The sequence below is a fragment of the Bos taurus genome, chromosome 3 (assembly GCF_002263795.3).
Source record: "Bos taurus isolate L1 Dominette 01449 registration number 42190680 breed Hereford chromosome 3, ARS-UCD2.0, whole genome shotgun sequence".
Classification (NCBI taxonomy): domain Eukaryota; kingdom Metazoa; phylum Chordata; class Mammalia; order Artiodactyla; family Bovidae; genus Bos; species Bos taurus.
In genome coordinates this window covers 118,284,200-118,297,846 of record NC_037330.1, presented here as the reverse complement: position 1 = coordinate 118,297,846, position 13,647 = coordinate 118,284,200, and the positions used below count along the sequence as shown (strand labels likewise).

Genomic DNA, 13,647 nt, shown 5'->3' with positions numbered 1-13,647 from the left:
CTGGCCACCCTCCTGGTTGTGGAGGGCAGGGCTCTGCTCTTGGAGGTGGCAGGTGGAGTCCGGCCCTCGAGGGGAATGCCGTGCTTCATGGAGTGGGGGTGTGCGGCAGCTGCTTTTCCACAAACATGAATTTGTCTTCATTCAAAGGATTTTGGTCAGTTCCGGACAGAGAAGCTTTGGAACATCTTCTCCGCCCGAGTGGTGGGGTACAGGGAGCAGGGCTGGGGGCCCCTGCCACCCCATCCTAAGGACGGGGGGCCCCCTGTAAGCAGTGTGCCCCAGAGAGGATGTGGGGTCACCAGCCCCAAACAGGAGCCGGACGCGAAGGGGGCGCTTCCACTCAGCACCAGGGGACTTGACCCGCATCCTGGGTGCAGGAAGGAGGGGCCCCGTCCCAGAGCTGGACCCTGGTGGGCAGCGGGGTCCACAGAGCCTTGCCCGGTCAGAGAGACGTCTGCACGCGTGGCTGGGGTTCCGCGTGGGCTGGCAACAGTTTATTGGTGAATGTGCGAGTGTGGCATCTGCCCTCTGCCCTCCAGTTTGAGTGTGTGGTTGTCCCCCGTCGTGTGCCGAGAAGGGCCGTGCCTCTCACCTAGAGAGCCTGCAGGCTCCGCAGAAAGAGGTGTCTGTCGGGATCCGGGCCAGCCACCCCCAGGCCTGCCCTCCACGCCCCGTCCTGGAGCTGGCGCTGCGATCAGCCACACCGCCATCAGTCAAACGGGGCCCTGTGCGAGGAGAGACCCCAGGCGCCTGCCCCAGGAGGCCTGGGCCTGGTGGGAGTGGAACCCAGGGAGCTGGGGGGCTGGCTCTGAGCGAGTGGCTGGTGGTTCTGCAGCTCAGCGGGTGTCTCCCGCCTGCTTTGCAGCCCTGGGCTCCACGACAGATTCCCTAGGCTCTCCTGACCTCAGTTTCTCATCTCCAAAGTGGGTATGCTGAGCGCACAGCACTTGTGCCCACCCTGGGTGTGGTGAGTGGTGCCCACAGCCCCTGGAGCCATGGGTGGGGGAGGACATGAAGGACAGAGCTCCTGGCCACCGAGAAGAGCCACCTTCCGTGTGGCCCTGAGCTGCGTGATAATCAGCAGCGCCGCCCCCAGCCCCGCGTCCCCAGGACAGAAAAGAGGCACCGCCCCACGCTGCGTGGACTGCGGAGGAGCTCAGTAGAGATGCGCTTGCACTGTCTTCTAAAACGGCAACCCTGGCACATTAGTAATAGTAATAAGGCCAAGGTTCCAGGGCAGAGTTTAAAGCCCTTAGGGGAACAAAGTGCAGCACGGTATCCTGCGTCATTCTCGAAGCACCTATTTTCAAACACATGTCGCTGCCAATTCTAAATAATTTACATCTTTCTATGCATTCAGCTCCGTGGTGGCTCAGACAGTAAATAATCCGCCTGCACTGCAGGAGACTTGGGTTCGATCCCTGGGCCGGGAAGACCCCCTGGAGGACGGCTTGGCAACCCACTCTAGTATTCTTGCCTGGAGAATCCCATGGATGGTGGAGCCTGGCGGGCTGCAGTCCATGGGGCCATGAAGAGTCGGGAACGACTGAGCAGCTGACACACCTGCTCAGCTGATCCCATGGTGACCCACCTTCCCTCCGTCTTTACAGGCAGCTTGGGGCGAGTGAGCCTCAGGACACTGTGTCAGTGACAGCTGCCCCCAGGGGGTCCTCTCTGGGCCCTGGGGTCAGAGTCAGTGTCTGCGGGAGCTGTGTGTCTGTTACGGACTCAGGGCTGTTGTCCCCCGGGCGGACGCTCATGCTCAGGCCTTGCTAGGTCACAGGACAGAAAGCTGCAGACCCTGGGGTTCCTGGCACTTAGTCAGGAGGACGTGTGCTCAATCCCAGGCAGGGCCCCGAGCCTGGGCAACGGCTGGCTCCCCGCGCGTCTCCACAGTGGTTACGGAGCACACTGGTCGGGTGTTCCCCAGGTGCCCGGCCCTGAGCTTTGCGGCAGGCAGGCGACAGGCCACCAATGACCACATGCTCCAGTCCTGAAGGAGGAGGGGAGCTGCAGAGTCCAGGCCCAGGGTGAACCTGTGGGGCCCCTGGGCAGGGGGCCTGGCCCGTGGAGGGCAGGGCTGGCTTTTTACCCCAAAAGAACAGAGAGGACCAAGGCCCCCCATCAGGTTTGCTCAGAAGCCCTGGCCTGATGGCTGCCTCTGGGCCTCAGGGTCCCCCTCCGCAGCCCCCGCCACCAGGGAGGGCCTGCCTGGGCTGAGATGGTGGGTGGTGTCCGGCGGAGAGCCGGGGTATCCGATCACTGAGGCCCCGTGACACGTCAGTGAGTGTGCACAGCTCGCCCTGCAGTCGTCCCGTTCCTACTCATCTTAGCTGTGAGTAGCGTGGCTCGAGGTTACCAGGGACGCACATGGCACGCCTCTCTGCAGTCTGGGAAGGGCGGGTCACCTCGCGGTCCATCTGGTTCTGATGTGGTTTGTGGACCGGGGGCAGCCTGCTAGCCTGGGCAGCTGTGGGCATGGCCCGCACTGCACACCGCTATGCCTGGGTGTGCTTCATGTGGCTCTGGGCAGGGCTCGGGGGGCGGTCGGAGTAGAGGCCCTGCGGCCCTGGCATGGGATAAGGCACTTAGCTTTCTGGGCGGGGTGAAAGGGGTTGACCCGCAGTTCCAGCCGTGCCGGCCCAAGCTTCCAGCCCTCAGGGGGCTTTTGTGTACTACTGTCTTCCCTCAACTTTGTGCTTGTTGCAAAGTGGGTGTGAATATATTCAGAGGGTTTTCATAAAGGCTTTGGTGTGCTTTACCAAAGAAAATTCCAGAGATGACGCGTGTGGTTAATATTAATACTAGGCAGTGTCTGTGTGGAAAAGGACCTCACTTCACACGTTGATGTCCATCAAACCTGGACTCCTCTTCACATGAGAAGTGCCCAGTGAGACCTGGTCTTATCTTGACCAGATGTGCCCTGTTCGCACCTGAGCTTGGCGGCCGCCTGAAATACGCTATCGAAACGATTGGTGCAAACGCCAGTCGTAAACACCATGGAGAGTGCCTTTTTTTTTTTTTTTTTAATTAAAAAATCACAAAAGGAAGGCATTAGTTCGGTTCAGTCGCTCAGTCGTGTCCGACTCTTTGCAACCCTATGGACTGCAGCACACCAGGCCTCCCTGTCCATCACCAAATCCCGGAGCTTACTCAAACTCATGTCCATCGAGTCAGTGATGCCATCCAACTATCTCATGCTCTGTCGTCCCCTTCTCCTCCTGCCATCAATCTTTCCCAGCATCAGGGTCTTTTTCCACATTCGGTTCTTCGCATCAGGTGGCCAAAGTATTGGAGCTTCAGCGTCAGCATCAGTCCTTCCAATGACTATTCAGGGTTGATTTCCTTTCGGATGGACTGGTTGGATCTCCTTGCAGTCCAAGGGACTCTCAAGAGTCTTCTCCAACACCACAGTTCAAAAGCATCAATTCTTTGGCACTCAGCTTTCTTTATAGTTCAATTCTTACATTCATACATGACCACTGGAAAAACCATAGCCTTGACTAGATGGACCTTTGGTGGCAAAGTAATGTCTCTGCTTTTTAATATGCTATCTAGGTTGGTCATAACTTTTCTCCCAAGGACCAAGCATCTTTTAATTTCATGGCTGCAGTCACCATCTGCAGTGATTTTGGAGCCCAAGAAAATAACATCTCTCACTGTTTCCACTGTTTCCACATCTATTTCCCATGAAGTGATGGGACCTGATGCCATGATCTGAGTTTTCTGAATGTTGAATTTTAAGCCAACTTTTTCACTCTCCTCTTTCACTTTCATCAAGAAGCTCTATAGTTCTTTTTCACTTTCTGCCATAAGGGTGGTGTCATCTGCATATCTGAGGTTATTGATATTTCTCCCGGAAATCTTGATTCCAGCTTGTGTTTCTTCTAGTCCAGCGTTTCTCATGATGTACTCTGCATAGAAGTTAAATAAGCAGGGTGACAATATACAGCCTTGACGTACTCCTTTTCCCAATTTGGAACCAGTCTGTTGTTCCATGTCCAGTTCTAACTGTTGCTTCCTGACCTGCATGCAGATTTCTCAGGAGGCAGGTCAGGTGGTCTGGTATTCCCATCTCTTGAAGAATTTTCCAGTTTGTTGTGATCCACACATTCAAAGTCTTTGGCATAGTAAATAAAGCAGAAGTAGATGTTTTTCTGGAACTCTCTTGCTTTTTTGATGATCCAGCAGATATTGGCAATTTGATCTTTGGTTCCTCTACCTTTTCTAAATCCAGCTTGAACATCTGGAAGTTCACCGTTCACATATTGCTGAAGCCTGGCTTGGAGAATTTTGAGCATTACTTTACTAGCATGTGAGATGAGTGCAATTGTGTGGTAGTTTGAACATTCTTTGGCATTGCCTTTCTTTGGGATTGGAATGAAAACTGACCTTTTCCAGTCCTGTGGCCACTGCTGAGTTTTTCAAATTTGCTGGCATATTGAGTGCAGCTCTTTCACAGCATCATCTTTCAGGATTTGAAATAGCTCAACTGGAATGCCATCACCTCCACTAGCTTTGTTTGTTGTGATGCTTCCTAAGGCCCACTTGACTTCACATTCCAGGATGTCTGGCTCTAGGTGAGTGATCACACCATTGTGATTATCTTGGTCGTGAAGATCTTTTTTGTGTATTTCTTCTCTGTGTTCTTGCCACCTCTTCTTAATATCTTCTGCTTCTGTTAGGTCCCTACCATTTCTGTCCTTTATTGAGCCCATCTTTGTGAAGTGTTCCCTTGGTATCTCTGATTTTCTTGAAGAGATCTCTAGTCTTTGTCATTATATTGTTTTCCTCTATTTCTTTGCATTGATCAGTGAGGAAGGCTTTCTTATTTCTCCTTGCTATTCTTTGGAACTCTGCATTTAATGGGTATATCTTTCCTTTTCTCCTTTGCCTTTTGCATCTTCTTTTCTCCGCTATTTGTAAGGCCTCCTCTGACAACCATTTTGCCTTTTTGCATGTCTTTTTCTTGGGATGATCTTGATCACTGCCTCCTGTACAATCTCACAAACCTCCGTCCAGAGTTCTTCAGGCACTCTGTCTATCAGATCTAATCCCTTGAATCTATTTGTCACTTCCACTGTATAATCATAAGGGATTTGAATTAGGTCATACCTGAATGGTCTAGCGGTTTTCCCTACTTTCTTCAACTTGAGTCTGAATTCCGACAAGTTAAAACATAGGTCAGATGTATGCATCCTGTGTGTGACCTCTGGAAGCAGCTCCTGTGTCTGGTTTGGTGCCTACAGCGCAGACGTGGTCTATGCCGGCGTGTGGGGGTTATGTGTGTCTGTGCACGAGTGATGCCCGTGGACTGTCTCTTTGTCAAGAAAACACGTGCTTTGCACTTTCGCTGTAGCTTCACTTTTCAGTTACTGTTATATCTGGGGTACCACTCCATTTCAACGCATAAGGTCAACACCTTTCCTACATTATCTCAATTTACAAATGTTGTAGCGGTGGTAACTGCTCTCTAGCGTTTAGTTCTGCCCTCATATGTGGGGGCCTACAGTCACTCTTTCTGCAGGATCCACTCCTGAGTTAGAAAGCGTGTGCAGAGCCGACAAAGCCCAGCTTGCAGTGCTGTACCCGCCACTCGTGAGAGGCCCTCGTCCCCCTTCACTCACGCGACGCCTCCCCGGGTCACCCCAGCCAGCCTGATGGGTGCCGAAGCCGTGACCTCTCTGCCTTTTCAAAGAGCAGTTCCGTCCCCGTCAGGGATGTACATGTCTGTTACGGCCCATCGCCCTGCTCGGGAGAAACCTGAGCGCTGCGTCGCGGAGCCGCTGGGCCTCTCCCGGGGCCCAGCGTGGCCCGTGCCCCTGTGCCTGGCAGCGTGCATACTGGCCAGGCTGTGCCTTCCTCGTGCGCCCCCTGTGCCCAGCATCTGCCGCCACACCAGCAGGGACGGTCCCTAATGTCGGTGTTCAGTGGCAGCTCCCCCATACGCTTTTCTCTCGGCCGGTTTTTTTTTCTTGTTGCTTTACGTGCTAATATCCATCCTGCGTCTGTCACGTATGCTACCAAAAATTGTATTCCAGCCTGTCCTCTGTCTTTCTAGAAAAGAAGAAAAGTCGCTCAGTCATGTCCGAATCTTTGCAACCCCAGAGACTATACAGTCCATGGAATTCTCCAGGCCAGAACACTGGAGTGGGTAGCCTTACCCTTCTCCAGGGGATCTTCCCAACCCAGGGATCAAACCCAGGTCTCCCGCATTGCAGGCGGATCCTTTACCAGCTGAGCCACCAGGGAAGCCCTTGTCTTTCTAGAGCTCTCTTTTTATTGTTATCAGAGTAAGTAAATGTCCATGAGTCACAGAGCCCCACAAGGCTGCCTCCGGGAGCAGCTGGCCCCACCCACCCGGCCCTGAATCATGAGTACAGTGCACAGAAAGGACACACAAACCGCCCGTGACCTTGGCTGCATTCCTGTTGGTGTGTGAGTGCCCTTTATCCTGAAGTTGATGGTTTGTTTCATTTGCTGAGTTTTCTGTCTGCCTATGTTTTTTAAATTGAAGGATAGTTGATGTACAATATTATATAGCTTTCAAGTGGACAATTTTTTAAAGTTGTATTCCATTTGGAGTTATTATAAAATATCAGCTCGGCTCCAGGTGTCTGCTTGTCCCTGCTTTTAATTCAGCCCCACGATTTGGCAGATGGAGGAGGCTGTCCTCCAGGGCAGGCGGTGCAGAGGCTCTGCTCTGGGCCCTGACTGCCGTTCACGGCCTCCCGGGAGGCCCGGCCTCTTCCCTGGACTCCACCTGCTCCCGTGTCTCATCTCCTCCTCCGTCGTGGTTGTCCAGCTCCTCCGAGGTTTCTGAGAAACTGTGTGTGGAATGTGACTCTCTGGAGTCCTTGCCTGCTGGCAGATGCCTTTATCCTGGCCCCCGAGTGATGGATAGTGTGGCTAGGTCCAGAGTCACCTTCCTTCGGGGCTCTCAGGCCCTTGTCTTAGCCTGCAAATGACCAGAGCCTGACCCTGCTCACAAGGCTGACCCTTGGGACCCCGAAGCTCTGAGACCTTCTGGGACGCCCCCGTCAGGACCAGGCAGTGTTGCTCACAGACAAACCTCGGTGCCGCCGACAGGGCCCCGCTACACTGGGGCGGGGGCCACGCGCTCCCCCACTCCAGGGCCGCGCTGTCCTCCCTGGGTCTCGGGCAGATTCCTCCCCAGGACGGACACGTGGCTGTAGCAACCTCGTGCAGGCTCAGCTGATATCTTACGGGAAGAGGGGTTGTGCCTGTTAATCTAGCGGGTGGAGCTGGGCTTTTTTTTTCTTTTCAAATAATGATAAAGTAAGAAGCTCAGCGTAGAAATAGAAATAAGTGAAACGTGAAGCTCCAGTTCTCAAAAATGTGAAAACAGTATTAAATATTAAAAAACACAGAAACGGGTCCTCTCGCCGGCAGGGATGGCTGTTCCGTTACCGGGTCCTTTTCCTCTTTGGACACAAACGTCCTGCTGGGGAACCTGGCCGTCCAGACAAACTCTGCAGAGCAGAGAGCGTCTCCCCTGGGATCGGGGTCTCCGGAGCAGGCTGCGCATCTGGCGAGGCTGCCACCTTGCTCGCACCTCACACCTCATTTCTCTGGGAAGCACCCTTCAGGCGGGCTGTTCCTCCCTCCTCACAGGACCTGCCTTTACCTCCCAGCGCCCCCCAGGGTCACCCCACTGCCAGGACCCCCGACCCTGCCCCCAGGCTCCCCAGAGGATGGAGTCGCAGTGGCCGTGAGATGCACGCGCAGCCTCATTCTTATAACCCCAGCCAGCTTACTTCCAACTCTGAGGGGAATTCAGATCCTGTTGCTTGTTGCTCTAGAGAGCTGCAAACTTCCTGTTCCAAAAAGATTAAAACCAGCAGGGCTGCTGATTACAAACAAAAACAAGAGGTAAAAGAAACTCGCCAGTTAGCAGATCCACAAGTAACGGAAGCTTGAATGAACTCATAAAGCCTCCGAAGGCAGAAGTCTGGTGGTGAGCTCACCGCCGCTGCGGGCTCCCAAGCAGCCAGCCTGTGGGGCTAAGAGTCAGGTGTCCAGAGGCCACAGGGAGGGCCCCGCTGAGTGAGGATGCCCCCTTCCCAAGGCAGCCACGCTGACATGGGACTGGATTGGTCCAGGGTGTGGTCTGGGCTCCGGGTGCAGAGGCCAGAGCACTGCAGGTGTGCAAAGGGCTCCATTCGCACAAGCAAGGCTGTTACCAAAAGCAACCGGAGCACCTGTGCTGGGGGATCAGGCGACACGGAGGGGAACGGGCCTCACCTGCAGGCAGGTGGCTAACCCTCTCATCAGGTGGGTTGGCCTTAGCACCTCTCAGCGGCTGGGATCCGAGTGGGCAGCCGGCCTGGGCCGTCACTCGTGGGGGAATTTTTGACTTGCCAGTGAGTGAGGACGTGTGTAATGTAGAAGTCGTGGTAAAGCACCCCCAGTCACCTGGACCCCAGTTGTGTCTGCCTGCCGGTAATGATGTCTCCTTTTCCTGCAGCTTCTGAACCCAACCTGAAATTACGCTCCAGGCTAAAGCAGAAAGTGGCTGAGAGACGGAGCAGCCCCCTGCTACGCAGGAAAGATGGGCCAGTGGTCACGGCTCTGAAAAAGCGTCCCTTGGATGTCACAGGTACTTTGAGTGTAAACCCCACCTCCTACCTGCCCGTCTCAGAGAGGCCAGCCTGCACGCTCTCCCTTTAGCAGGGAAGCCTGCATCTCTCCGCATCCATCTCCCCCGCCATCGAGTCCCGGGGGCGGTGCCAGCCCCCAGGACTGAGTCCGAGGGCCCCAGGTGGCCCCCAGAGGCGCTCAGAGCCCTGTTCCTGGGCAGCATGTCCAGCCCCCAGCCTGGACCTACAGGGCAGCTGAGAGCAGTCAGGCCCCTGGACATCCCGGGAGACGATCAGGGATTCTAAGTGGAGGGTTCTCTAGAGCTGTTTAACAGCTCCCGCCCTGTGGGTGGTGAGCCCAGATCTCTTACCTGCCCCTGCCCATTAAACGGCAGAGTCTTCCTGGGAAGGAGGCCGGAGCTTGGAAGTCTCCTCGCCCGGGTCCACGCGCTGCTCTCGGCCCCCACCTAGTGGCCAGCGCGCGGAAGCACACCCACACTCTCTACCAGAACCACCGGGCCCCAGGCCGAGGCCCTTCCTGGTGGTCCCGAGGACACAGCCCACTTCCTGGGGCTGTGCGGTCAGAAGGGCACGCCCCGCTCTCGAGGGGCTCCCCGCCTCCGGAGGGCGCACCCCTCGTGCACAGGGCGCGCAGCCCCCGTTCCTGGAATCACAGCACAGAGGGGTTGCCCAGGTGGCCTGGAAACAGGCGGGAGGGCCCGTGTGCACCAAGGACAGGGTTTGATGGAGACCCGCGGCTCTCGGGGCCGCCCCCCAGGAAGGAGGGGCTCCTGGGCGCCGTGGGAGGGGCCGGTCCCCCTAACCCCACCCCCACCCCCGCCCGCACCCTTAGTTCTGAGCACGGAGTCTGGGGTGAGCTGAGCGCCCTCAGCCCTGCCCTGCGGCCAGGGTGAAGCCTGCCTGGAGCCGGGTCTGAGGCCACGGGCCTGGGGCCCGGTGGTTCTGGTAGAGAGACCAGGCCCCCCTCACCGCGGGTTCCGTGCAGACTCGGGCCTCGCGAGAGGCAGGGCGCGTGTGCCCCCCCCCCCCCCCCACCGAGGCCTAGTCTCTTCGGGGGGCAGCGGCTCCGCCTGTGAGGTCAGGACCAGGCTGGGCGCTGCAATGATGAGCTGCGTCCTCGCCTCCCAGCAGCTTCCTCTCTGACTCCAGAGACCAGGGCGCCACACTGGGGCTGGGAGCACACGGCCTGCGGCGCCTGCTGGGAGCTGGGCAGCATCACCGGGAGAGGGCGCCGTGCGGGAAGCAGGAAAGGCGGGTGGCGGGGCCCCTGGGCCAGGGGAAGTTCGGAGGATGGGCGCAGGCGGCACGGAGATGGGGGTGGGTTTCCGGTCCAGCACAGCCCCGGGGGGCTGGGGCGGGGAAAATGCTCTGAGCAGAGCTGGCTTTCCAGAAGACGGGAAAATAAGGCGCTCTGGGCAGGGTGGGGTCCCCTCCCCTGGGGTCCTGGGAGGAGAGGGCCACGGCGTCCCAGACGCGGCTCCTCTGGCCTGTAACGGGAGGCCAGGAGGGACGGCGGTGAGGGCGCGGCCAGTGGCGGCCCTCGGACGCTCATGTGACGGGTCAGGGGCGTGGCCACGTCACACCGCGTGTGCCTCGTCGCTCATCGGAGCTGTGCCTGGCAGGGCGAGCAGACAAGAGAAGGGCCCCTCTGACCCTGTCCAGAGGAATGCCGTTAGCCTCTGAGTGTATTTCCTTCCAGTCCTTTCTGTGCGGGTCTGGCACGTACCCTGTGTACACTCGATTCCTTTTTCACTCGATATTAGTCACAACACTCTGGAGCCTTTAATGATATTCCACCGTGTGGATGCAAACGATACCATGGTGATTATGCATTCATATTTACTTTCTTAGACCAGATACCTTGAAGTAGAGTGAAAAAGTAGTCCAAACACTGTTGAGCTGAAGATGGGTGAAAAGTTGGAGAGATCACATATAATTTCTATTGCCCCCAAAAGATGTCCTGGCTTCCCACACGCTCTGGAGGGTTTACCTGCCGACCGTGCTGGGACGGGCCTGTTTAAAGGAGGGCCGGAGGTGAGGCTCTGTGCAGCCGGGGGCAGGCTAACTTCAGGGAGGGCGCCCAGGCAGGGGCATGGCTGTGGTGGGGTGGGGTGGGGTGGGGGAGCCAGCCCTGTCTTTACATGTGACCTGTGACACCTGCCAGCCCAGGTGGCCTTCCCAGCTGCCCCCGTTCAGGGAGGCATGTGTGAACACGACTTAACCTGGTGGAGACCAGGCTCTGGATCCGGTGGGTAGGGAACCAGGGCCTGGGTTCACCATCTGTGCACGGGGGAGATGAGGGGGTCCCGGGGGGCCTCAAGTGGACAGAGCCACTTGCTGCCCGGGTGTTCCCAGGGGACGGCTGCTCAGTGGCGAGGATTCGAGTGCTCACGGTCCCCTGGGTGGAGGGGGTCGTGCATGTTACCCTTGGGATTGGGTCTCCTTCTCCATGAGAGCTGGGCCTGTGGGAGTGGGCACTGCCATCCATCCACATGGCACCCTCAGCCTCCTCACTGTTGCCCCGACTTCAGCTGGAACCAAGTCTCAGAGTCCTCTGGGCCCCACTGGCAGCTCTATGGGCTCACACTCCTGGGCCGGGCCTCAGTGTCGGGGGGGAGGGGGGCGCAGAGAAGATTTGCCCTGGAAGATGCCTGTTGAGCCCCTTTGGGGTCCAGCTTTGGGAGATGGACCAGGCTCCCCCTCCGCGTGCCTGCAAGTCCAGGTCAGGGTAGAATGTTAAGTCATCAGAGGTCCTGCGGTCAGTGCACTTGGGGCAGGCAGTGAAGTGAAAGTCGCTCAGTCATGTCCGACTCTTTGCGACCACATGGACTATACAGTCCGTAGAATTCTCCAGGCCAGAATACTGGAGTGGGTAGCCTTTCCTTTCTCCAGGGGATCTTCCCAACCCATGGAGCGAACCCAGGTCTCCCACGTTGCGGGCAGATTCTTTACCAGCTGAGCCACGAGGGAAGCCCACGAACACTGGAGTGGGTAGCCTAGCCCTTCTCCAGAGGATCTTCCTGACTCAGGAATTGAACTGGGGTCTCCTGCATTGCAGGCAGATTCTTTACCAACTGAGCTACCAGGGAAGCAGACACTCGGGAGGGAAAGGCAGACAGTTCAGGCTGGTTCCATCTGAGAGGCTGTACCTGGAGGTGCCAGTGTTCGACACCATTGAGCCAGACGAGAACTCAAAAACGCAAGACACACCTTCCTGTTACCGTAGAGAGTCAGAGGGGCTTCCCGTCGCGTGTTTGCACACACAACAGTAGTGGCTCCTTCAGCAGTGAGGGTGGGGGGACCGGGGTGGGACACGCTCCATCCTCAGCCCCGGCCACGGTGGGCGAGATGGAGCCACACAGGCCATCACAGCTGCTTGGAGACTGTCCGGGATGTGTTGTCAGGTAACCTGGTCAGTCACAGAGGCCACCAGCTGAGCTTTTCCCAGGAAGTCTAAAAAACTCGAGGACTGGCTCAGAGCAGATGTTGGCAGAGGAGGCTGCGTATGAGCACAGCGTACTTGACCTTCCACTGCTCACAGGCATTTGGCCTCTGTGCTTTCTCCTCTCTTGTTGTTACAGTATTAACGATCATTCAGGGCTTGTTTTTCTAGCGTTTATGATCATTTACCAAAGAGGAGTAAAATTGACAGTATGTGTTCAGCTCAGAAGGTTCCAGGGGCGCGTCTGGGGTCACAGGTTTGTGAAGGTCTCGAGTTGACAGCACAGCCAGAAACAGGGAATTAGCTCCATGGCCCCTGGTGGGAACCGTGGTCCCGTCCTTTCCACAGTCGGCCAGCTCAGAACAGAGGGCCGCCACAGCGGGAGGCCAGCCCAGCTCACACCTCGGGGTCCTCGCTGGGACCCGGGTCAGGCTCACGAGTGTCTCTCCCTCCTAGACTCGGCGTGCAGCAGTGCCCCAGGCTCCGCGCCCAGCTCGCCCAACAACAGCTCCGGGAACGTGAGCACGGAGAACGGGATCGCGCCCGCCGTCCCCAGCATCCCAGCCGAGGTCAGTGCGCAGCGCGCTCGTCCGCAGGGCGGTGTCCAGCCGCCCTTCCGTCTTGACCATCGGAGCAGCATCTCCGAGGCATCTCAGGAACTCTGAGCCTCAGACCACGGGGGGCGGTGCCCCTCACCTCTGCCGGTCAGACCCCAGCTATGCTGCAGGTTGAGAGGTGGCTCCTGGAGAACCCTCCCGGGGGCTGTTCCAGCCAGGGGGGGACCTCAGGGCTGGCGGGAGGCCACACCCTTGACCAGACCTGGGTCAGGGCGATGTTCCGGAGCCTTCACTCCATGCTTTCATTTTCCTCCTTATTCACTTTGCTCCTCTGGCTCATGCCACAAGTGTCTGGAGCGCTTGCCTTGTGCCAGCCCTGTGGCCCCTGCACAGGGCCAGTTTCCACTCGACTGGGGTGGGCGGGTGCTGGCCGGAAGGGGAGCCAGCTGCACACCCCGCTTCCCGGGACTGAGCCGGCTGTGCCGTGTGCTTCCTGCTTGGATGGTGCTCCTGACTAGGAGGTTCTTGTGAGGTTTTTTTTTTTTTTCTAAGTTCCTTCCAACTTACAGGAGGCTGTCATTTGTCAAACACGGTAATTTGCTCTCTTCCTTAAATGTTTAGAAATGAGTCCTGCCCCGCCAGAGGGCTGAAAGGCTTTGGTTGGAGTACACAGGCCCACGTGTCCACTCCATTTTCAGTCTTTAGACACTTAAGATAAAAAGCAGATTTTTAGATACTGAGTTGATTTTATGCTGCTGCTTCTTGCTTGTAATCCCCCTTTATTCTTTTCCTTGTACATCTTTATTACCTGTGCATTTCAGCCTCCCTGTTTAAAGACTTGTTTAGATTAAGAGTTTTAGCAATCCTTCTCTGTGAGGCTGAGGTCATAGCTGAGATCTACCTGTTAGCAGCCTTAGAACTTGGCCTAGAAGTTGCTTCCTGGAATGAGCTGTAAAGGCTGCATGTGGCTTGTCAGTCGTGCTCCCAGATCCTGGTTTTGTTTCAGTGGGTAGTCACTCACCTAATG

The 13,647-nt window shown here is 56.7% G+C and overlaps 1 protein-coding gene across 8 annotated transcripts in view; it reads left to right on the top strand.

Moving 5' to 3' along the window:
- The window catches only part of HDAC4 (histone deacetylase 4), a 291,684-nt gene that overhangs the window by 215,283 nt on the left and 62,754 nt on the right, over positions 1-13,647 (top strand). For all 8 annotated transcript variants that reach the window (XM_059885255.1, XM_059885254.1, XM_059885252.1 and 5 more), the window contains 2 exons: positions 8,489-8,620; positions 12,520-12,632. In XM_059885255.1, coding sequence (XP_059741238.1) covers positions 8,489-8,620; positions 12,520-12,632 — 245 coding nt within the window. The remainder of the gene's footprint in view (positions 1-8,488; positions 8,621-12,519; positions 12,633-13,647) is intronic.